This window comes from Ambystoma mexicanum, chromosome 1q (genome assembly GCF_040938575.1).
Source record: "Ambystoma mexicanum isolate Mex_15411 chromosome 1q, UKY_AmexF1_1, whole genome shotgun sequence".
Lineage (NCBI taxonomy): Eukaryota > Metazoa > Chordata > Amphibia > Caudata > Ambystomatidae > Ambystoma > Ambystoma mexicanum.
The window spans coordinates 1,298,649,919-1,298,675,691 of NC_090922.1; the positions used below are offsets into that span (position 1 = coordinate 1,298,649,919).

General features: G+C 46.9%; 1 protein-coding gene across 3 annotated transcripts in view; it reads right to left on the minus strand.

Moving 5' to 3' along the window:
* ACOT11 (acyl-CoA thioesterase 11) overlaps positions 1-25,773 on the minus strand; it is a 1,040,268-nt gene that overhangs the window by 323,054 nt on the left and 691,441 nt on the right. For all 3 annotated transcript variants that reach the window (XM_069642127.1, XM_069642125.1, XM_069642126.1), the window contains one exon: positions 3,447-3,566. In XM_069642127.1, the coding sequence (XP_069498228.1) occupies positions 3,447-3,566 (120 nt within the window). The remainder of the gene's footprint in view (positions 1-3,446; positions 3,567-25,773) is intronic.

Below are 25,773 nucleotides of genomic sequence, written 5' to 3' on the forward strand. Positions count from 1 at the left end.
AGGCCCTGTGTCCTCCCACTGCGACCCGGCCCTGGGCAGCGCAGTGTTGAGCTGATGGGCTCAGCAGATGTAATAATGATTTATGGTGCCCAAGTTACTCAGAGCCTCGACGCCTATGCGGATTTCCTGTCCATTGCAGGAGAATGCCAGGAGCCGTTTTGACTTTGGCATCTCTCTTTCCCATTCCCTGGTGGGATGGAGGCGCACTGATGCTCCAAGCACACCCCCATTCCCACCCGCCAGGGTCTGCTCACCAGTAGACTGTAATGACTGTCCACCGCGTAGTAGACTCCCCCGCTGCTCCGACTCCCCCAGGAGGCACCCCTCTGCGCCTCTTCATCTGTACATTTGTCTAGGGAGCTCCCGGGAGCTGCTTTACGCTGCCCTCTCGATCTCCGCTTCACTGGGCCTTGCACTTCCAGCGGTCTTCACCTGCTTTCAGCCACCCCCGGCAGATAAGATGTTGCAATGTCTTTCTCTGGGGGTCTGTACAGCTGCCGCTCCCAGACTGGGCCATACTGCAGCGCACCTCCCCCACCGCAGTACCTTCAACGGGCAGCTGCCATTTTCGGAGGCGATCAGCACGCCTCGGAGCCCACAACGGTTTTGCCTGCTTCTGCACCCCTGTAACCGTCATCGGCTATAGATGCCGTGCACCTTCCAGCTTCTCCTAATTCAATTTCATGGCTCCGAGCATCATACATCTGCTATAATGCAGCCTCGGAGCACGGTTTCAGGGCAGATGACGCGGAGAGCTGCTACTTCATGTCCCACGCCACAGCTCCCCCAACAGCCCCTTTTGAACTCTTTTGAACTTGGGGAAGGGAAAACGGATTACAAGCCAATAGCTGGAAGAATCTCTGAACTTTATTTTGAACACTACTCATTTTGATGCCGACATCCCTACACATTGTATACAATTAGTTGTGAGTGCAAGTATAGGTTTTGGACAGACATTTGATTTGGACTTCCTGACACAGACATATCCTTAGTTTTCTTTAGGTAGGGAAATCTTAGCATAGGGCAAGGTAGGTCTTACTCTATCCAGCCTTTCAAGTTAATAAAATGTTTGAGAACCAAACATGAACATGTTGGAGGTCATTACGAGTTCCTTGAATGGGGACTTACCGGGTCATTTCAACCTTGGAGGACCCGGTAAATCCCCATTCAAAATACCCATCCCCATTCGAGCCCCCATAGGGCTCAATGGGAATTGAGAGGGAGTTATAAGCTCCCTGGTCCGTTAGCAGCTCCCACTAAGGGAGCTTGTAATGTGGCAGTAAGGGGTTAACAGCACCGGCATCCTTAACCCCTTACCGCTGCACTCGTAATGGATCTCATGCTTGTTTACTGGCGTTGAGTTGAACGTGTTCAGCTTTTTTCTTACCCGTGATGTGCTGCACTGGGGAACGACGGAAGCGGTTTAAGGTACGCTTTGTTTTTTTGCCTGATCATGGACAAATCATTTTTTCATCTGCAAGCTATACTGAGAAGGATGATGGAATTCGTCCACTCAGAATAAACATTTTTAAAGTAACTGTTTAGCCAATTTTCTAACAGTGTTCTAGCAGCGGGAACAGGCTTGATTGATAGACCATGGTTTAGGAAGATTGTTGTTTTCTGCTTTTTGTGTTTTTGTATGTGTGTTCTTCAGTTGGGAACAATCAAAATGTTTGGAATCAAATCTTCAATGAAGGATATGGTGTATGATCATCCCGGATTGCTCTATGTCCTGAAGAAGACGGACATCAATGCACTGTTTGCGTTAGATGCTTTTCCGTTGAAATAGATACAGGGAATTGGCAAAGTATACATTTGAGCACTAATGCAGAGCATCACTTGGGGAAATGTCATGCCGGTCAACCATCCTCTAGCAGTGCCTTGCTTACCACCCCCTCTAGTAGGCCATTCTGATGTTTTGCAGTCAAGACTTACGATCGTTGCTTGTTGTATATTGTACATCTAGGTTATTTTTGAGGCGCTTTTGCACAAAGTTCTTTTTATCGTGCACTTTAATGGGCCTGTGGAACTGAATCCTGTTCACATTTTCTTATTTGACCAGATGTTTTGACCAGATTATTTCAGGGGCCTTTTTGAACCTCATTGAAAAGTATTGGCCATTTAATGTTCGCATATGTGCTATGTTGTTGAGATTTGGTGTGTGTCTAAAGGGAATAGTGTTGTCTTGTCCTTTCTATACAACATTGTATGCAGCATAATATTTACTGGATTTAACATATTTTATGATTAATAAATTAATGTGCTTTGTACCTTTGCCGTGGTCATTCAATGATTGCCGACAGATCCAGACAGAATTGTGAAGATAAGCAGTGCGTCACATCCAGACAGAGTTGTGAAGCAATTGCATCTTATCTAGACAGAATTGTGTGTGTCAGCTTGCACCACACCTACACAGGATTGCAAAGATGAGCTTGCGTCGCATCTAGACAGATTTGTGAAGTCAGCCTGCATCACATCTAGATAGGATTGTGAAGATTAGCATGTGTCACATCTAAATAGCGATGACACTAACCAACCCCACTAAACAATCTCACCCCTCTGCATGCACATCTGAAACTAACTAAACACAACCATACCTCTAATGCACAACAAACCGCACAAACAACAAAATATACTACACATAGCCTCACGCAACAGCACACAATGGCTCCCAACCAAAAAGCACACCTAAGCTCAGCGAACGGTGCAAACCGAACTGAGGCTGCCAACAGCACATCACTGCTCTCTTGCCTTTCTCCCGCTCAATCCTACTAACCTTCCTAGCCTCTTCTTTTTTAGATCCGCCTCAGTGTCTGGGGACTACTCAGGTGGTGAAGGTGCGCAGTACAAATACCATTAACATTCCTGATGAAGCTTCAGTTTAAGATTTAATTGGAACCAATTTAAAATAACCCTTGTTACACATTTGTCGTGAGACACCGTTCCTATTTTTACATTACTGTAATGGTCTCCAGGTTTAGCTGTGAATGTGTCTGTACCTTTTCATCTCGTCTCACCCTCTCACTCTTTTTCCTCTAATACTCCGCCCCAGGGTTTTGCTGTGAATTTCTCTTTGATATCCACTTCTTGCCTTGCTTTTCTCTCCCAACCTGGTCTTCTCCTAGTCATTATACAGAATGCTGTTCCTGTCTCTAGTTACAAACTTTCACTGATCTCTCACTCTTAGCTCACCCTAAATGCTCTGCCATCACTCTTCCTTTCCTACTAGGAAGGATCTGTAATACAGTCTAGCTGTGAACATCCCCAGATCCATCCTCTTCTCCTCATTTGTTGAAGCGATAATACTATTGCAATGTAGCATACTATAAAACACCAATTGAATACAAATAAATACAGCAATCTTTATAATTTAGCATTGTCCATGTTAAGCTAACACAGGGAAGACCAATCACCATTGTAAACCCTGGTTATTTATCAGGACTTACCTGTTTTTGAAAGCGTTGTTAACAATTGCTTTTAAAAGAAGGCGATCTCCGACCTGAGATGGGCCCCTGAAATGGAACATTTCTATTGTCTTCAGTGTTGGGTGGGCATGGCAAAGACGGCTAAGAAAACAAAATAATTAGACAATATCAGTGCATGTACATTATTGCACTCTAGGTCGCTTTTCATTTATTCTACATTTTTAAGCACTTCCCGTTAGGTCAACAATGTGTCCTCTTGCCTAACTGAAGGTATGCTAGCCCTTTTGAAGAACAAGCCATAAGTGCATTCATCTTTTTGATCTTCCTATCGTAAAAATCCCCACACTATTTCAGATTACTTCTGCCAGTTTCATACATGCCCCACCTTAATGTTTAATTTTGATGCATTCACCTACAAATTACTTATTTGGCAATAAATTGTGGCAGACACCAGCGGCCCGATCCAGGGATCTGTAATACTAGGCATGCGAACACCAGCAGAGGGGGCCAAAGAGGCGCTGGTGAGGTGTGTTGAGCCGTCGGTGTGACCACCAAAGCAAGAAAAAGCAGGGAGCGGGCAAGAGAAGGAAGGAAGGAAGCGGCTGGCTGCCACTCACTACCCTGCTTGATCTCACAGTCGGCTGTGGCATCTCCAACTGTGGCAAAGAGATCTGCTGGGCCGGCGGTTCCAGAGCTACAAGATGGCGATTATAGCAACCCCCGTGCATGAGGTATTCCCAGCAGAGAGGGGTTGCCATTTTGCCTACGTGCACTCTGAGTTTGTGACAGAGCAGCAGCAAGACCCATGGGTCGACACTCTTAGGATCAACAAAACAGCCTTGCAGAGCTTAGGATCTTCTCCCCTCATTCAGGGTAAGGCACCAGCACAAACGCAACACAGCAGCACCTGTGTTTTGGGGGTGCTGCCCTTTTGTCCCCTCGGCTTGACTCTGGACACTGGTACACCAGCGATCCTGCAACCGCAGGGACAGTATTCCTCCTGAACAGGGCCGGCCCACAACAAAAAGTACAACAGTGCACAGGAGGTCTGTATTCTGACCCCTACTCCCCATGTGGCCATGGCGAAGGATAAGCTTAAGAAAACAGGTTCCCCACATAAAATTGACTAATCTACTATATCTAATCCTCCTGCTCATAAACCCACGGTTTCTGTTGATCCGGGGACAAATGGAGAAACGCCCAAAGGCTCCCTTCCTCTCAGGGACATAATGGGAGCCATAGAATCCAGAACCTCGATCGAGGGGCAAATGGATGGTCTTTCCTCAGAAGGGTCGCTGTTACAACATGATCTCCATAAGGTGCCCGGGAGTTTGGGAGGCAGAAAGGCGCCTCTCGACGTAACAATCTCTGTATCCTGAGCCTCCCTGAAAAAGAGGAAGGTTCCAGCATGGAACTTTTTCTTGAACAATAGTTAGCCAACTTGATTCAGTTGAGAGAGCGTATTGCATACAAACAGGTCGACCCATACCGGGTGCACCACCACATACAGTGGTAGCTAAGTTGTTAAACTATCAGGACAGTTACACTGGCATCGGAGCCTGTTTCGGAGACCACCTGAAAGGATACATAGTATCAGGCAGATTCATCGGGTATGTGCGCTGCCGGAGGCTGGAGACAGTGAGCAGGGAACAGACAACGAGAAGAACGGTGTGTCATTGTATCCGGCTCCGAAGCCTGAAGATGTTAAGGAGCGAATGTGGACGGGCACTCTGATCTAGCTGGAGAGGCCGCCTCAATCGGTTAGATCATATCAGTAAATGTAACGGCAGCAGTCAACAAAGGAGATTACATACAGCGTGAATAAGGAGAGTGTGTTTTGACTGGGGGCATCGTTAATCCCTGCTGATCAATAAATGTAGCTGCCTTTCCAAGTCGGACAGATGCACTGGAAGAAAACACGGCTTGCCAATTGAAGGCTAACAGTTTGTCAAGTGCGACACTACAGCGTGCGACAAGCAGTAGCAAATCCATAGAATACGCCTGGTGGCCACTGCCTGCAGGTGCTGGGGACATTAAGTACTGTGGCACCTAACCGAGGTGGTTGGGCTGCAGTACTTGGTTTAGCCCTGTCAAGGAAGCACCCAGAGACAGAACACAGGAAAGAGCATAGCGGAGGTGCTAGTGTCCGCATGACACAACGTCAGGCCCGAACTTGGAAGCTCGGGCCCAGCCAGGGCTGTGAGCACGCCCGATTCACACCTCCTTGGTGCCATCACAGGCCAGAGGAGTCGGTAGGCCCACATAGGCCTGATACTGGGGCCAACTCGCGTGCCAGTACTGAAGGACTGTACGGGAGTGCACAAACCACCCGACCATGACATGAATAATGGACAAAGGCACTGGAAGGTCCACAGTCGGATGGGGACCCACGGAACTATAAGACACCAGTGAGAGACGACACTGAGGAGTGAGACACCGGAGAAGCGCTGAGCGCCATCACTTCCTTCAAGAAGGGGGCACGTACATAGTCCTGAAGGTACGATGAGGCATACCTAGGATCGCTTCTCTCCTGCTGGCATTCCCGCAACCACCGTGAGGCCTCAGTAGTAGGACAATAGAAGTGTGACGCTTAGTAGGGCAGAGACCCCCTAGAACCTGTTGCTGGAGACAACCAAGAGGCTGTAAATCACACCGGAAAACAAAAAAAACCGCCATACCCCAAAGTAATAATACTGAGAAGGTCAGCACACAAGGACAGTGAGACTGATCCCCAGACACTTCTGGATGCCTGGGTAACTGACTTGGGTGAGCGAAAGGAGTGGTCCATCAGCATAGAGGGACAATTTGCGCTTGAGGGCATTGATGGAGGCCTGCAGGAGTAGCGACCAGTTTGCAGACCAAGCAGCGGAAGGCACTCGTAGGGCCCACAGAAGCGAGATGGCTGCTAAAGCGGTTAAATCAAAAGTAAAACAATCTTCATTGGACAAACCTAGCCTGCCGGGTGAAGGGGCGAACCCACCGGAACAGACCCCGCCAGGAAAAGGGGACCACCACAAGGAGATCAACCGATCCTAGATGCCATTGCTGTGCTGCAATCGGCATGGGAAACCAAGCTTGAAGCTAATATAGCTGGGTTGAAGACTTCCCTAGAGTTCAAGATTGATGCGATCAGTCTGGATGTAAATGTCATAATGCCTACCCCCGGGCATCCGGATCGAGTCCATCAGCCCCAGGAGCAGGCATCCAGATATTCATCAAAACCCCAACAGCCCCGGCTGGGGGCTGTTTGGGTTCAGTCCTGGTGCCTTAGGCGCCAGGCTCATAGACTTTACTAACCTCATGCAGACCATGCTGCAACTGAGTCGAAGCCAACGTGAGGCCTGGATGGGACTATTTTATTAAAGGGACTATTTTTTACTCGGATGTGGTTCTGGGGAACTTCTTACCTGGAACTACTTTGGAGGCTATTTAAACCACGCCCGATCAGCAGCACACTCTTCGCGTTATTCTGCAGCGTATCGCTCACCGTGCCTGCAAGCCTGCATCCAGTCTTCTGCCACGCCCGCCTCGAATCCATAGCTCCTAGGAAAAAGGAAAAAGAAGGAGAAAAGGTTAGATCACGAACATCATTTCTATTCCTTACCGGATTTCGGACCCAGTATGTCTCCGAGCCTGGAAAGAACATTATTCCAACACGCGTCGCATCTCCAGCTGCAGCGCCGCGTTATACTCACCAGTCCACAGCATCTTTCAACTCGGCGCCGCCTCCATCTTTTTTGTCGTCGAACTCCAGCATCTGGGGAAAACCAAAGAAACAACAAGGTGAGCTGGGAAGCCGACAAATACCATCCCTTTACCATAGACTTACCCGATTACCACCGGAGGCATTACTCTTTAACATGCCACATCTTCATATACCGCACCTATAAAGGGAGAGAAAACAAGTCAAACTCATGCAACTTTTACCGGGCAGTGTTGGGAAATACAGACTCTTACCTAAACGCCATCAGCTACCTCCAGGCAATATTCTTTCGGACCCAGCTGCAATTCAAAAAAGGGGAATGGAACAAGAGTGAACATCGGACATATTGAACTCTTTTGAACTTTATAAGCCCCAGAGTCAATAGCCGGAACTCCTCCAGTACCTTCAAGCCAGTGAAGTAACTGGTTTCTAAGCGCCCCTGCGTGCCACGCAGGATGGAGAGCTCATCATTTAAATACATAAGGTGAGCTTACTAAAAGGGAATATCAGAGAAGACTAGTGGGGAGATCGAGAGCTGCCGGGGGGGGGGGGATCCTTGCTAAAATCCACGGGTGGCTAAATCCCTCTCTCCACTTGCAGGAGAATACTTCTTCGGGTCAAGCAGACGAAACTAGGCGGGCCAGTCCAAACAGTCATCTCTGCACTACGCATCACGTTGGTGGAGACTGCAGCTGTCCGGGTCCGACCGACGCCCCTGTGGGAACCAGGTGAGCGTAACAGTAAATCTCCTAAAACAGGACGCAAGAGCTATAGCCGAACGCACGGAGAGGCTGGAGAAAGAAGTAAAGGCGAACACAGAGACCTGCACGTCAAGCGCCAGAGAGATCCACACCGTGCAACAAAGACAACCTCGAGAACCGAGTAGAGGAAGCTGAAGGGAGAGCACACAGAAGTAATACTCGCATTGTGGGGCTTTCGGAAGGTGAAGAGAATCCCGACCCTACAGACTACATTGAAAATATGCTAATACAGGAAATCGGTGCGGGAGCGCTTTCCCAAGGGTTTACAGTGGAAAGGGCACACAGAGGCCAGACCAAGAAACCTCCACCAGGTGCTCTACCTCAGCCAATCATAGCGAAAATCCTAAGCTAGAGGAGAGAAGGGAGTAGATCCTGAGTATTTCTGGAAGGGCGGAACGATCAGATGGTCGGCGTCTGTTACAGCATACCCGGATTATACATTCCTGGTGCAGAAGCGACTCTTGAGTTTTGTGGCTGTTAAAAGGCGGATGGGAGAATCTGGCTTGAAGTATAGACTGCTATATCCAGCAAAACTGAAGGTCCTATGCAGGGACAAAACACTCTTCTTCGAGACCCCAGAGGACGCTACGACATGGATGGACGGGATGAACTGCCCGGATGGAGCAGAAGGCCAGACAGCAGATGAAACGGATAAGTGAACTGATGTTTCCTCTTTGTTAAGTCACATGACTGTGGGGTAGAAACCGAATAGTGGCCGTACGAGGGCCATAGGAAGTAAGAGACAGACATTGTATAAAAAAAGATAAGTTAACACAGGAAGCTCTAGTATGGTTTCGGGACCCCAGTTGCTTGATGTTACTTAAACAACGAAATGTGAGAAGCACTAATATGGTAGCAGAGGGGCGATACCGGGAAGCATGTCTCAACCCCCCATAGATAGTTTAGTTAGGATATTAGTAGTATAGTATCCACCTGCTGCGACCTGAGTACCAGTGTAGACTGGGAGGAGGGCGAGATGCGGGGGTGCCTGAGATCCAGGGATGGAGCTGGGCAACTGTTGGGAGAAGTTGGTGTTAAGGGAGGGGTGGATCTAAGAATAGTTTGGTTGGGGAAACAACAGTGTGGGTTGGGTAGGGTGGAGGGTGGGGTGGGAGTTGAGGAGCTTGAGGGGAGGTGTGTTGGGAGTAATGGGCAACAGTTTTGGGAAGCTGGCGGGGGCAAGAGGGTGTTAAACAGTTGGGGTTGGGTAAAATGGGGAGGGAAGGTGGACGGGAGTTTGAAGCATTTGCTAGGCAACAAGCCTACACCCACGTGCTACTGCGCATGGATCGAAAGACAAGGGAGGATCGGGACTGGATATCGATGAGAGATGGGAGATCTTAAGATAGCAACCTGGAATGTCAGGGGGCTCAATAGTTATTTGAAGAGGAATAAGATCATGATATCTAAGGAGACAGAGAATTGACCGATTACAAGAAACTCCTTATGAAGGAAAAACAGGATGTGATCAGGAAGAAATGAAAGGGGAGCACCATAGGGGCAGCGTATTCAGCATACGCCAGAGGGGTAATCACTTGGATAGCACCACATGTCCACTTTGTTATTACAGTCCACCGTGGAGTCTGTTGGGAGGATGGTGGCAATACAGGGATTGATAGAAAATAGTGGGTTGTGTATTATTAACACATGCCCTGAACCAAGATACGGTGGTCTATTTTAAGACCTTATATAGCAAAGTTAGCCTGTACCTCGGGGTGCAGTTATATGGGGAGGAGACTTTAATTGCACGCTAGACCCCCGGGTGGACAGATCAGATAGGAAGCTAGATAGACCTAACCCGGCAGCCAAAACCTTGAGGACCCTGTTGGGAGACTTTCATCTGGAGGATATACAGAGACTGCCCCACCCACATGAAAGACAGTATTCTCATTACTAGGACCCACAAAACTTGTATACACAGCTAGACTATATGTTTGCCACTCCGGAGCTGACGGGGGAGCTAGTGCGGTCGGAATACAAAGCGAGGGTCCTCTCAGACCACTTGCCACTGATCTTAACATGGCAATATTTGCCTCCTAGAGCTAGGATCCCAACGTGGCTGCTCAGAGCCTAAGCATTGAAAGACACAGTGTTCAGAGGGGACTTGAGAAAAGAAATTGTAGAATATTTCAAAAATAACACTGGAAGCGTAGAATCAGCTGGCACTCTATGGGAGGCATTTAAGGTGGTGGTGAGGGGAGCAGCTGTATCTAAATCCAAAGGTCTGCAAGGAGGTATAAGGCAGGAGTTGCAAAAGGCAGAGGCGAAATTAGAGGCAATTATGCATAGAGGACAGAACTCCCTTGAGGAAGCCGAAACCATAAGTCAATTGCAGCAGGAGTGTGGAGGGTACTGGGAGAGATTATGTAACTTGAACTACAAGTAATACATAGAGAGGCAGCATGCTGGTGGGGACAAGCCGGGGAGGTTGCTAGCATGGTTGTATAAAAATGAGACACCCAGACCAACGATTAGAGCAATAAAGGGGGAGAATGGACAAATACACGACACCCAAGAGGGCATGAACGGTAGGTTCCTTGAGTTCTACCAACAATTGTATGGAGACGTTGAAGGGGGTGATTGGAGTGAGATGGTTGAAACGCTGGAGGATATTGGCTTGCCTAGATTGGGAACTGAAGAGAGGGAGAACCTAGAGGCCCCAATTACGTTGGAGGAACTAGAAGCAGCGATATAGCAATTACCTACGAGCAGGGCCCGGGAGCGGACGGAATCCCCAGTGAGTTCTACAAAACATATAAAACGGAAGTGCTCCACCCGTAACTGGCAATGTTGAATGAAGGGTTAGAAATAGGGATACTGCCGGAATCCCTGAGAGGCAATTATTATTCCGCTTCTCTTCTCAAGCCTAACAAGCCGAGCATGGACTTGGGGTCGTATAGACCGCTATCCATGCTGAACCAGGACAGCAAGATACTCACGGCCGTGCTGGCAAATAGACTGAAACAGGTTATTCACAAACTCCTACATCCTGACCAGACCGGATATGTCCTGCACAGAAGCATATCCGACAATCTCAGAAGGCTCCACCATGTCATAGAGCAAACAGAAAGGGACTTGCACGAAGTTGCAATTATCTCATTAGATGCAGTGAAGGCCTTCGATTCTGTCAAATGGCCTTGACTGATGTCAGCCCTAAAAGAATATGGAATAGGGCCTGGGTACCTGAAGTGGGTGAAACTACTGTACAGTACGCCACTAGCCAGAGTCAAGACGGGAGCAATCATTTCACAGAGGTGGCAACTCAGTAGGGGCAACAGACAGGGATGTCCTTGGTCACCGATTCTGTTAATCCTTGCATTGGAATCCTTCGCGATCTATCTGAGGCAGCAATATGAGGAGGTGGGGATCTATACGAAAGAAGGGCCACATTTAATATCAATGTATGCTGATGATATGCTGTTATACCTGCAGTATCCTGAAGAAAACTTGCAATACATGTTAGAACTAATATAGCGATTTGCTGTGCATTACAGTCAATCCTAAAAAATCATGTATATTCCCCTTGGGGAGATATAAGGGGACTACACGAGAAAAGGTACCAGTATTACAAATACATTGGGAGACTAGAACCTGTAGATACCTGGGGATTGATATTTATCACACGGTAGAGGATGAATACAAACATAACACAACACAGAGAAGGCAGTGGCAAACATTGAGAATAGCATGAGATTCTGGGCTATGCTCCCTTTGGCCATGGTAGGGAGGGTGGCTCTGTTGAAGATGGTTGTATTGCCGAGGTTGTTACACTTTTTTGGGAATATACCATATACGATACCCAAGCAATTCTTCGTTAAACCCCAAAGCAAATGTAGAGGGTTCATATGGCAGAATACCAGGAATAGTATAGCCCTGTGGAAACTGCAGAACATGTATGACAAAGGGGGCATAAAATTGCCCAACTTTGAGATTTATTATTTGGCCAGTCAACTACAATATGTGGCTAAGTGGTTAACGGAAGACTCAGCACTGTTGAGGTCTGAATGTGTTCCATTTTTTATTTTTAAGGAATGGATATGGCTGCCAAAACCAGAGCTAAAGGGGGGGCACGAGGATGTTAGAACTGGGATGGAAGATGTGGTGCAATGCCTGCCAGGTCATGGAGAACCCAACCCAGTGTTCTCCGCAGGTGCCGCTAGTGGCATTGATCAGAGTGGACGAGCAACTGTGGAAGACGATTCACAAGCACTGGGAGCCGGTGGGCATTGCAACACTGGGAGATGTATGGCAAGATGGGAAGGTAATGGAATTTAACATATTGGTAGAAGAAACTGGTCTACACTCAGGGCTGTACATTAATTACACCAGATTGGAGCGGCGTGTGAAAGAGACATGGTCAGAAATAGTGATAGTAAACAATTTACGATATCTCAGAGGGAGGGCATGAGGTCTCTCGAATTTATGAACTGCTAATGTCTGGGTTGGGAAAGGAGGTGACCCAGCTGAGATGGGATTGGGAAGAGGAAGCGGGGGAACCCATGAATGATGGGTTGTGGGTGAGGGTACAGAGGTACCAAAAAAAAAAAAATGTCCAGTAATGTGAGGCTGCAACAGATTTAGCTATATGTTACTCACAGAGCGTACATGACCCCCAAGAGGATTGCTCAATTTAAGAACGCAGGAATACAAACATGTCCCAAATCTGGGTAAGTGAACGCAGGGAAGATACATATGTTCTGGGCATGCCCGGAAATTGGAAAATTCTGGGAAGAAGCAGCCCACCGCTTAACCAAGAAAGGGATCACATTAGATGTGAAATCTGTGTGGGCATGCATGGTAGGGGGGTTTTCTAGACCGCGCAAACTGAAACACGTGAGTAAACTCAAGGACTTGGCCTATATACTGGCCAAGCACAGAACTTGCATAGGTTGGAAAGCAAACAATAGACCGAAGGTCCAGAAGTGGGCAGGAGCGGAAACGGTGGTATGGAATGAAACAGCCAATAGAGGGGTCGGGGGGAACGAGGAAGTGGAAACTCTGATGGCCCGAAGACACTTAATGGCCACACTGTCTGGGTCCTTAAATACAGAGGGGGAGGTACCCCTAGAGGAATCAACGGCAGATGGCGAAGTGGAGTAGGCTCGTGTTAGGGGGGAGGCTAATGGGGAGACAGCGACACTTCACGATATTGTATATGATGCTTTCTTCATATGAAATGCACTGTTGGGTTTGTTCCTTTTTTTGTTGATTGGTTGTGGTAAAAGTTAATAAAAATTGTTTAGAAAAAATAACTATCAGTATCGGGATGCTCTCCTGCAGATGGCATGGGCCACAGGTCTGATCACCTCTAATGGCTCAAGGATTGATTTTTTCCCAGATGATACCAGTAAGAGCAAAAAGCTAGACATTTGTATGACACAATCAAGAAGAAAATGCCGTCACAAGGCATGAAATATATCCTCTTCTTCCTGGCTCAACTCATACAAAAGGATCCCCCACCTGTTTCATACTCCCCTGGGGCTGGTTTGAAACATACACAGACGGCGCTCGTGACTTCAAAGGCCATCAGGGCAAAACACAACCGAGATACGACCAGGAATCATTTCAAGGCTCACCCAGGCCCTGAGACTCTGGCAAACTGGGCTCAGCTGCAGAGGCAAGACATTCTGCAGACACAGACTGATGAGCCAGGAAATCTCTGGTTGCTCATTTACCTGCCTTATTTTAAGGGTCAACATCCTTTGCCTCACAGCCTCTGTAAATGTCTGGGCACGATGGGTGTGTCGTTTTCTGTGACAGTGGCTGCTCTCACATGAACCCCACAGTTGGTCTTATGTTTTGATCTCTTAGTGTTGGTTTTTCATTGCATTTCTCAATGTTCGGGTGTACAATGCTTCAGATTGGGGTGAAGTACAGGGTGGGGTTGGTCGGATTATCTGTTCTGACTTGGGCGTTCACATACATGGGCATTGCATAGGGTGAAACCTGTTTCTGCCGTTCAGGCTTTGGTTTTTGGAGGCAGTGCAAAGAGGTGTATCATGCTAAATGCATTTACATAGGGACCATAACACCTTACATATGTATCTCATGTTGGATCTGGAAGGCGAATGGGTTAGGCGCAACCATTAAACAAAGGCTGGCGCTGCAAGTTCTTAATCGATACTCTCCAGATGTAGTCCTTTCACAGAAACACCTGGCTGTGTCGGTGAGCCATTTCTTCAAGAGAACGAACTACAAAATGGCAGCGCATGCAGGTTTTTCCAGAGTGGTCCGGGCATCTAAATCCTAATTCACAAACTGCTTCCCCTTTGGCACCATTAGATAAAACAGGACTCACTGGGAAAACATGGGGTACTATTTGGGTTTATTATAGCCATCTATGCACCTCCACCTTCAACTTTGGCTTTATTGGATACAGTTCAAAAGATGGTAATCGACAACCAATCTGATTCTGGGGTCCTTGGCAGGGATTTTAATGAAATAATGGACCTGGTCTCTAACCGAACCCCTCTTAGAAACAGGAACCCGAGTGTGCCTGAAAAGTTATATTCCTTTTCAACAGCTCTCTGGCTATCGGATGCATGGAGGACACATCATGCTCTAGATCTGGGTTTCTCATTTTTCTCTGGCCTACACAGATCCATGTCTTATATTGATTACTTTTTCATTCCCAACCTTGACACACACAGGCTAGCATCTATAAAATTCTTGGCCAGTGGGTTCTCGGATCATTCCCAGTTTCTCATGGAACTCAAATGTGGCAAGGCTAGACCCCAACCGTCATGGCACCTAAAAAGTCACTATCTGCGCTTTCCTGACTTTGTAGACGATATCACCTCAAAGATGTCAGAGTATTTCGCCCTTAACGAAGGGTCAGTGGACAGCCCGGTGACACTTTGGGAGAGTTACAAGACAGTCCTCAGGAGAAATGATCTCACTAGTAGCTGAGCAAAAGGTATTGGAAATACAGATGTGAGGGAAGCTGCCAATCGGTAAAAGAGGATGGGCCATAATGGCCTAAATATGTTTGTATCCATCATATATTTGTATTGTATTTGTATTTAATTACATTTATAAAGTGCCTTTCACCAAAGGCGCTGAACAATGAAAGGATCCAAAAAACAGTACAATCGAAATGATAAAAATGAATACATATTTACATCAAAGGAGAAAAAAAAACATTTTGTTTTTACTTTTAAAGAACTAAAGACACAAGGAGGTGGAGTTTAAGATTAGTTCGGAAAATACAGAGAGATGAGGAGGAGCGAAGGGAGAGAGGGTGTGCCAGTGCTTAGGAGCCAAAGGAGAAAAGGAGCAGAAACGAGCCAAAGCACAAAGTGGCTAAGGAAGAGTCTAAAGAAATAGATTGAGATTGCAAGGGGTCTGAGGGGACATAGAACGAAAGTAACGAAGAGAGATAAGGGACGTCAAGCTGTGTGTACACTTAATAAATAGGCATTCCAAAACTTTTGAAGCCAGTTTAACTCATCAAGAACACCCAAATGTCGCCCCTTCAGAGCTACCGCAAGTCTACCTGCCATCAAAAGAACTTCCCGCATGCTGGGCAGTCTATAAGCATCATGCTCCTACGGGGGTGTACCCAACCGAATCATCAGGGGATCGAGAGGTAAAGGCACTCCAGTTATGTCCTTTATTCAACTTAAAAGTTGAGCCACATGTCACACCTATGTTTGACAACCCGGAGTTTCCCCCCAGAATGCAAAGACAGGCTTTCACAAGCTGGACAGAAGCAGGATGCGTCATAATTAAAGATATGTACAGGGGCCAAAAACGGAGGACGTTCCAAGAATGTAGGCAGGACCTGGGGTGCAAGCCTAAGGACTACTACCAATATACGCAACTCCTACACTGGCTCCAGCGCCCTGACATCAGGGAGGCGGCTACCAGACAACTCACGAGCTTTGAAAAATGTAGGACAACCGATCCAGGAACACGGAAATTGATCAAAAATCTCTATGCCCATCTGAGTTCACAAGGGGAGGAAGTGATATGGACTTACATGAAGAAATGGGAAGGGACACTTGGGGAAACAATATCCAGGCCCCAATGGTGAGAATTGTGGAACAAGCTCCCTAAACTAACCCACTCTATTCAGCTAAGAGAAATGTGGCAGAAAGGATTAATTCAATGCCACTATATACCAATAAAACATCATACCGTGTTTCCCACCGTCAGTAGTTCATTTTGGCGCGGGTGCCCTTCAGCTGGCGACTGGCTCCATAGGTGGTGGAGCTGCCCGAAGATCAAACCATTCTGGCAAGATATAATAGAAAAAGTCAACACAATGGTTCCAGGGTCGGACAACCTAAACCCAAGGACATGGCTCCTGGGCATGTGGGATCTAAAGCAAAGTTTTTTTTTTTTTTAAACCAGCAAAGGGGGGTCATGACCTTGGTCATAGCAGCTTGGTTGACAATAGCACAGCACTGGAAGAAACCTCAGCCACCGACCATATATGAATGGCTCATGAAAGTATGGAGGTTTGTAACGATGGAATGGGTGTCTTATAAATTACCAGGTAACCACAAGGCTTTCTGGTCGGACTGGGGCAGTGTTCTCGCTTACCTGCAGTGTGACTTTATGATTCACTGGTATCCTCACAACATTAGGATTCTTGACAGGTTATAAGGGAAAATGGAGGGATGGAACCCCCAAATGTAGATAGTTGAAAGAAAGTGAATAACCGCATATGAACTGCCATGGGTCACCTAAAGGGTCTTGCGGGGAGGGCAGGGAGGGTTGAGGGGGGAAGGTTCTTTGAGGGAGTTAATGTATGCTTTTGAAAATCAATAAAGATATGGGTAAAAAAAAGTTGAGCCAACTAAAACGGTATAATAGAGCAGCCCCAGAGAAGAATCAGTAAATAATTTAGACATTTTCACTGAATCCTTGAGCCACCCACAAAGTACTTTAAAATGATGTTCCATTGCGTGAGTTGACAGATTCATATGGAAGGTAGCTTGAAGAATCTTTTCCCACAAGGTGACTGGACTGGACTCCTCTGTAACCATGTTGCAGTAACATTTAGACTTTTGTCTGTACTCAAGACCACTAGTAATATGTTTTCTATAATGCTTCAATATAATAACTTTCCTTGTGTCGGCTTCATCCAGAATCCTTTCAAAACCACTTCACTGGCTCTTTTCCTCAACCCCTCAAGGACTCCCTTGTGCACCCTCTCCTAAAAAAGCAGCCTGCTGACCCCTCATGACCAGCAAACTATTGACCTATCTCCATCACCCCTCTTGGGAAAACTCATGGAGAAGCTGGCAATTCCTGAATTGGCCCTTCACACTGAAATGGCTGGCTGCCTCCATGACCACCAATCCGGTTTCAGGGCAGCCAGTGGCACTGAAACTGCTCTCCTAAATACCAGAGAAGATCTACTCTCTAATCTGGACTCTAACTCTCCTTCTGTTCTCATCATCCTCGATCTTGCATCTGCTTTTAACATGGTCAAGCACTCCATCCTCATAAAACGTTTCTATGATACCCTAGGCATCACAGACAGGGCATTGGCATGGCTTACTTCTCTCTCCTCTCTAACAGACCCTCCCAAGATCAAATGGGTCCTTTTCTCTCTCACCCACCTCACTCTCTACCTGTGGCGTCCCTCAGGGTTCTATCCTATTACCATCGTTGTTCAACATCTACCTGGCCCCTCTTATCTCTACCAACTCTCCCAATCCAGAATAGGACTGCAGGACTTATCCTTGGCCTCAAGCCCATGAACCGCATCTCTACGGCACTACACCATTTGATCTAATTGTACTGATCAAATGGTACACCTGTCCGTATTCGGCCAGTATCATTCGATCAATTTGATCAAATTAGGGAATCAATACTGAACATGGAGAGTGGGGTTGCAGGGGTGTCCTCCTCTCTCCATGTTTGGTATTGATGGCCTTGGAAAAGGGGACCCTGCGGCATCAGATCCGACGCACGTTAGAGGGACGGAACTGATGCCGCAGGTTCGGGAGAGGCAGCGGACGAGGAAAATGTAAGTGGGGGATGTATTGGGGGTGGAGGGCATAGATTTGCAGAGTTTGGCCATGGTAAAATTGTATTTGCAGTGAAATTGACTAAAGTCAATTCTGTCGCAAACAATTCTGACACAGCCAAACAACACAGATCAATCTCTCCAGCCTTAACATCTCTCCACTGGGTCCTGGTGATTGTAACAATCAAATTAGAAACCCTTTGCATCATCCACAAGGAAGTCTGGGGTCTGAGACCTCCATACTTCCAGCTTTCCCTCCTGAAATACCGCCCAGACAGAATGCTCCGATCCTCTGGCTCAAACTCTCTGCAGGCCAAACATTTCTCCAAGCAGAGAGTGGGAGGCAGATCCCCCACCTTTGGCTGACACCTCCCTCTGGAACAGCCGCCCTCCCCCGCTCAGACTTGAGCCGGATCTTCTTAAGTTCCCAGAAACTTCTCAAGACCTTCCTTTTCTTCTCATCCTTCCCTTTCTTCTTCCCGTGCTAAACTCTCCACCTGCTGCTGTGACTGGCGCCGGATCCCTTCAGAGTCATTCTGGGACAAGCCCCTTCCCCCCGCCCCAGTCCCTGCCTGTTTCCTATGCTAGCACTTGTCCTTGGGCGTATTTTCCCAGACTATTCCAACCCAGACCTAGTGTCTACTGCACTTTTCCTCCCCTCCCCCTTCTGTCCATAGGCACTTGTCACCAGGGCCTGAATAGCACTTAACAGCCCCCACCCCTAGCGCTCCCCCATAATTGCAATTCTCCCTCTCCCCCCGCCACCCCGCCCCACCCCATCACCAACCCTGGCGCTTACCTTGTCATGCATTTGCACGGAAGGATTATCACAAGGCCAGTATAACAGTTTCTTTTGTTCTTGTTATTTTTCCTTTGATTACCCATGCCCCCCCCACCCTCCTTCTTGCCTTGTGGCGCCTGGAAACACTTGCGTATACGCGCCATACAAATGCCCAATAAATAAAATGAATAAGGGGGCGAGCCCCTCGTGACATTAAAGATCCATTTAGGGTCTGTCAACCATCCCTTAAGACTCAGATAATCAAAGAGCCTGACATTTCCTCCTCTTACCATCTCTCTTCAAAACCCCTTGAATTTGCCTTTATGCAAAAGGTCTCCTACCCTCTCCAAACCTATATCGGACCAGATGTGCATTGACCTTATCCCTAGCCATCCAATCTCCATAGGGGGACCCCATAGGGAGCTCAAAGGAGATGGCCAGGTGGGCAGAAGCCTATTAGTATGATTATTTGTCCATATGTCCATATAACTCCCAATGTTTGGTGAGGACTGCCGTCCCTGGGCAATGTCTGTACATATGCCCACAGAAGACGTCTGGCCTTTCTAGGATGGACTACACAGTCTTCAAGGGAGGACCAACACGTTTCCAAATCATCTCTCATATGTTCTAATAAGATTCTAAGTTGGGCAGCCTTATAATAACTTTAAAAAAGATGGAACTCCATAACCCTCCGAGTCACTTATATCAGTCAAGGCAAGAAGCCTAAACTGGGACATTCACATATCAGAAAGTTCAAATCTTTAGAAACCTATGACGGGGAGATGAGGAACATGGTTAACAGAAAAAAGAGGCACAGGGGATATTCCTTTTAACTGCTGTCATACACCCAAACCATGACAGGGTAAGGGTTGACTACCTTTTAAAGTCCTTTTGCAAGGCCTCCAAAATAGGATAATTTAGTACACAAAGTTTTAGGTCACTAGAAAGCCTAATAACAAAAACGTGATTGCCTGTTCCCTATGGTCATACCATATGGCGTGTGTCCATCCCTACAACCAACCTCCTTCCCCACTCAATGGTAGGATAATTCTGAGGCCCGCCAACTTCCCATAGACTGTAATGGTGTCTATCAGCTCCTCTAAAGATTCCCTAGGGTTATCCAGATATCTCAAGATATTATCTGCAAAGAGGACTTTAACTCCAATCCTACACAATCAACAGCTTTAATATGGAGGTTCAATCTAGTGGCCACTACCAGAGGCTCAATAAACAAAGCATAGACCAATTGCAGCAAGGTACAGCCCTGTCTAGTGCATCTGCTCAGTGGAAAAGAGGCAGATAAACTTCCCTTGACCATCACCTTAGCCAAAGGTCCTTATTAAAGGAAGGGTGCCCATGTCTAGAAACCAACCCCAAACTGTTCCAGAACTATACTCAAACTTCCACTCCAGTCGGTCGAATGCTTTTTACTTGTCTAAGGAAAAAAGGCAAGCATCAATCTCTTTTTGCGTCACCAAGTGAATCAAATGAAGGGTCTTCCTTATATCATCCAATCCCTTTCGCACCCCTTAATGAACTCCACCTGATCTCCATGAACTAAAAAATGGTAGGACCTTATCAAGTCTATTATCCAAAAGTTTAGCTAGAATGTTTGCATCTGTTGCGTGAGAAACCAAAGGGCGTCTCACCCACTAGTCCTCAGGGACTTGTCATACAGGTGGCCAGGACACGGCCATAGCTTTTGGATCCAGTTCTTGGGGGTGGACTAGTTTTTTTTACACAAACACTGGGTCGAGGAAGAGGGTGACAGAGTGTTAGGGAGAATTCTCTCTTTAGGCTGAATTTCCTAACCTAGTGAGTCCCCCAGCAGCTTTACTGGATTTCTGGAGTTTGTTTTTTCCTCCTGCTAAGAGTGAGACTCTTTTTCTCCCACTCTTGGACATGATTTATGGTGTTCCTTGGACTGTTAATGTGTTTTATGGGCTATGGGGTGCTTTACTCCATAGGGTCTCATGTGTTTTTATTATGTGTGTTACACAGCACCCTCAGTGCAGTAACACAGGGGTGTCATAGTGACCCCCAACCATAGACTCCATACCCTGGGACTGACTACTGTCTCCCAGGGCATGTAAAGTCACCATTGGCTTTACTAGTCCAAAATTATTAACAGAAACCAGTACAAACCATCATATTGTGGACGTACTGGTCGGGGCAATTCGAGTGCCCCGGGGTCTGTTAGTCAAGGGGGCACGTCTCTGTCCCCCCTGATCGAGTTTTGGCTGGTGGCAGTGGAACCTACTTTTTATATTCGACCGCGAATATTTTCCTATGGGATTTTCCCATTGTTCGAGGCTACCAACTTTAATTATTTAATTCTCATAGCCTCGAACATACCGCCGGTTTATTTATTTAATATTAATTCGCCGGTTGGTATTTTTTGCCAGGACTCGATTCTAAAATGGCGTTTGTGTTCTCTTCTGTGACTCCAACCCAAGTCGAGCCCTTTGTTCCACTTTTTGGCGGGCTTCTCCACAGAAGCCTCCAAAAGTGGTGCCACTCTGTCTGGGTACCGCAGGGGGGTGTGGGAGGGGGTTTAGGCACTACTTACAAGGGGAGGAGACCCGGTATACTACTGACTAATAAAAAATTAACAGTGTATGCTTTGTCTATATCCGGGAGGATAATAGTCAATGTATAAGGAGACAAGGCGCCAGGACTGCGTCCAAAGGCCCCAACTTGGGCCCGCTGAGACGTCCTTGGGGAAAATGATGTCTGCCTCTGGGGTTGCTGGGCTGGGCCTGGCTCCTTGGAGGTAGGCATCATGACAGATAGCCACTCACCACTGAACCGCGAATCAATGGACTGCTCCTTGTACCTAAGAAACTCCGTGGCTGGTTTTTTCCCTGGCAGTGCAACGGACTCTTGTCTTCCTCCACGACGAGATCCTCTCTTCCCCCAGACGAAGCACCGACTTGCATCCGCTGCCAGGAACAACTGCCCCCGCTGGAGTCTTCTCACCACTTTAAGGTACCGTGTCCGCCAGGCCTCCCTTTCTAAAGACTGCTACAAGGTAATAATAACTCCTTAACCTTCTGGACTGGGTTGGCCGCCTTGACCCTCTAACTGGTCCCTTTCTTTGGTCCAACTCCTTTTTGAACCATTACAAGACTTTTGTGCACTGCAACCGTGTGACCTTGGACACATTTCGTTTGATCCCCTGAAAGTGGATCCGGCCTATTGAACCCTAACTTCACGGTTTTACTTTGCCTTCCTCCCTTGTTATGTTCTTGTAAAAGTGTTGGGATCTGTATCAACTTGTTCTCTGCTTTTCTCTCCCTTTTAAAAACGAACTATTAGAGTGCCATCTACGTTAAGCGCTCACCGCTGTCTGAAAATAAGTGGGGCTTTACTTGAGACTTGTCTAATATTCTTTTAAGGGAGTGTATATTTTTTAGTGACCGTGTTTTTGAATTGCTTACTATTGGTGCCTGTGTGTTTTTCTAGATGTGGTTTTAAATAAATAATTATATCTCTTTTACACCAAGCCCTGGTCAGTGTTTACTTGTTCTATTGCGTTCTCTTGACCTATTGTGAATACTCTGTACACTACCTAACTCTTCTTGAGGGAAGTCTGACTGCTCAGCCACAGCTACCAAGTGGATCTGTGTGGTAGAGACTGCTACCAAGTGGGTTTATACCTGTAGTCTTAAATCATTTGTAGTGGTCCCAGAGGGAACTGCACAGGTTTCTGCCTAACACAGAGTAACCAGACTAACTCTCTCACATCGTACAGGACATGTCCCGTCAATCGTGTCAGGCACTTTACATTAAGTGCATACACCTGATACCAGTTAGCTCTCCTCACATGAATAAAAAGCAACACCTAAAGACACTTTGAGCAAGGCATAACCTGCATACGAGCAGAACTTCTGGGACAAAGGCACAACTAGTGGAGCAGAGCAACGGACCTAGAGATGAGAGCAGCGGGCCGAAACACCCAAGGGTTCCATACTGGAGGTTGTTTCCTTCGACAGACCGTGAAAGTCACATGGGGAAGGCCAGATCCCACAAGTGAAGATTGCATTGTGTTTCAAGGATGCCAGCGACCCTCCCGGGTGAACGGCAGAGTTGGGGAGGCGAGGCCAAGCCTGTGGTACTAACCTTGACTCGTGACTAGGTAATAGTAAAACAAAAAAGAAGAGCACACAGCCGGTGAGTTGGCAAGCGACCTGAGAGACCGGTGTGTGTTAAAGTGAATAAAGTAGCAACATTATATCACAAGAGAGGGCTGCACGCGTGTGGATGAGATGCAAAAAACAGCAGAACTGTGAATGAACTTTGAAGTAAAAGGCAGCTGTAAGATCAGAGATACTAAGTGACGGAGTGGTCCGGTGAAAGGAAGTAGGCCATTCGAAAGTCTCTGAAAGGTACACTGTTTGAAGCTATAAAGCATACAAACAGCAAAAGTGAATTAAGCAAGAGTAAACGGGAACTTTGAGTCTAAGTGGTCCTGCGGTGGTCTATAAAGAGAGTCACAAACATTCGAAAGTCTTCGACATCCTAAAGGGGTCCAAACCCAATTGAGGGAGACCCGAAGTACAATAAGCTTGGGGAAGGGAGAACCACAGCAAGTCTGTGTTGAACTGTGATGGGAAAGGTCCGAGCCCGACAGAAGGGAGCCTACGTGATCTGTGTGCTGTAAGGTCTAAGCCCGGCAGAGGGAGACCGTTGTGAACTTTACGTTGGAATACAATTTTGAAAGTCAACAAAGTGACTTTAATGTGGAAGGCCAGGCGGGCCTCAATCCACACATTTCTCCTTTTTACACTTTTTGTACAAGAGTTAGGGCAGACATTAGGTTTTTGTTATCATAAGCCATTTTGATTTGACGGACTCCACTAGGAGTGTTTTGTTTATCATTTGAAGGTGGAGAGTTTCTCCGACTCCAACAATTTCAATAAAGGTTTTACAAATTGTATCCATTGTGTCAGTGTCCTACTTGCAATACAATGCCTTTCCTACAGTTTTCAATAGAGAAATGGGAAATGGGTCTATATGAAGTGCACTGTTTGAGGTCCTTACCTTCCTTGGGGATTACCGTGATTATGGCACCCAACATAGATATTGGGAGGGCTTCTCTTGTTAGCATCATTAAATAATTTAGTTGGAGTGTTGTTTGGGAAGTCTCCACAGAGGGGGTTGTCTCCAGCTGGCGATCAATGTGTAGCGGCAGATATAGGTTAAACTGGTTGGGAGGCTAGGGCAGCGGCAGATCAACTTCTATAGGGGAATAGATTCCTACACAAACTAAGGACCATTATGGGGGTCTAGAGGTTGGAGCGTGGAGGAATTATACTTCATGGGGACGTGATTGTTGAGGGTCTCTAAGTTTAAAGATCTACAGGTTAGATCTCTCCTGGTTCAGAACAGTTTTTTTTTCCAATATTTGCAGTTACAGCAGGCAGTACATAGGCAATTCGGGGGGTACAGGGGAGTTCACTCTTTCTCAGAATACAATGCTCCTAAGTAAAGTTTCCAAGGAGAGAAACTTGTTAAAAACAATCTCCAATTCATTACGAGTGGGGTTGGGATAGTGCGCTGGGCCAGACAAGTGAGCTAGCCATTAGTATCAATGTTTGTTTGTTTATTTATTTGGTATAGCGCACCGAACCCTCAGGTAGCTGGGCGCAACGTTACAGGTATACTTGGAGCTTAGTTACACAGTAAAAAAAGAAAAGGGGTACATGCATACAGGAGATACACAGAGTTAATGCCACGTAGTTTACACAGAAGACTAGTGGTTACAAGACAGGTATTACAAATTCCAGCCGACCGGTGCAGTAATGCATAGAGGGGTGCAGAGGCCTAAGGAATATTTTGGGTAGCAAGTTCAGATATGTGAGTACGGTAGGGGCTGAGTTAGAAGTCAATCACGGTAGGATTAGGAGTCGTTTGCTCGTATCAAAGTAATGACTTTCCGTCTAAAGCAGGGGTATGGTTGGTCAGTTCTGAAATCTAAGGGGAGAGCATTCCAAGACTGTGCGGCTATGACCGGTAAGCTGGAGCCGCCCGCTTTAGTGCGTTTAAATCTAGGGATTTCTAGAGTATCGGCATTGGAAGATCTCAAGGGGCGGGCAGCACGTCTCTTGTTTATCCTTTCAGCAAGATAGGGTGGCACTATGTTGTTCAGGCATTTGGAAGTGAGTGAGTGTTTTAAGGAGGATCCTTTCATTAATCTTAAGCCAGTGGACGTTGCTCCTAAATGTAGAGATGTGGTTTCTGTAGGGGATGTTAAGGGATGCACTTGCTTTGTGAGGGCAAGTGCCGAGTCCAGGTAAAAGCCTAGTGTTTTAACTGAGGGCATCACTTTGATAACATTATCATCAATATTGAAGGAGGCGTAGCTGGGATTGAGTTTTTTAATAGCCGTCTTTGAGCCTAGGATCAGTAACTCTGTTTTGTCGTCATTCAGGCAGAGGCCGTGGGATGCCATCCATGCCTGAGTGAGGAGGTATATCCTATTTACCAAGGCAGAGTCCTCAGGAAAGGTGATAGTGTATTAATAGTGTAGGTGACACCCAATCTTAGGATGGTACACTACGAGATCCTCCATAGGGTGAATCACACGCAAATACGGTTTTATTTGATGGGCAGGAGGCAAAGCAACACCTGTCCCAAATGCAAAATTGCCCAGGGAACATTTGTGCATATCATCTGGGAATGCCGAAGGATACAGAGCTTCTGGGCAGCGGTACTGTCCAGTGTGGGCATGGTGCCGAGTTAAAAGATTGTAGCTTATCCCAGGAAATGCATGCTGTGAGTGTGGGGGCAAGCGTCCCATTCAATATGGGATACGAGGTTGTCTGACTTGCTTTCAACCGTTGGCAAGAGAGGAATCAGTGTGGGGCTCTGAGGATGCTCTCTCCTGGCTGACAGGGAACCCACTATGGATGGGTGCACCGAGATGGAAAGGTTGGTCTACAAGAACTAGGGCTGTCTGTAAAAACACGGAAAAGTGTAGGGATAATGGTTGAGGGATGGAGAGGACTCTGGTTGATTTCCAGAGACATCATGGGGTGACGGTGTCCCAGGCCATAGGGTACAGTCAATTCTGGTGTTCGGAGGGGAGGAAGGTAGGGTTCACAGGGTGGGGAGAAGGA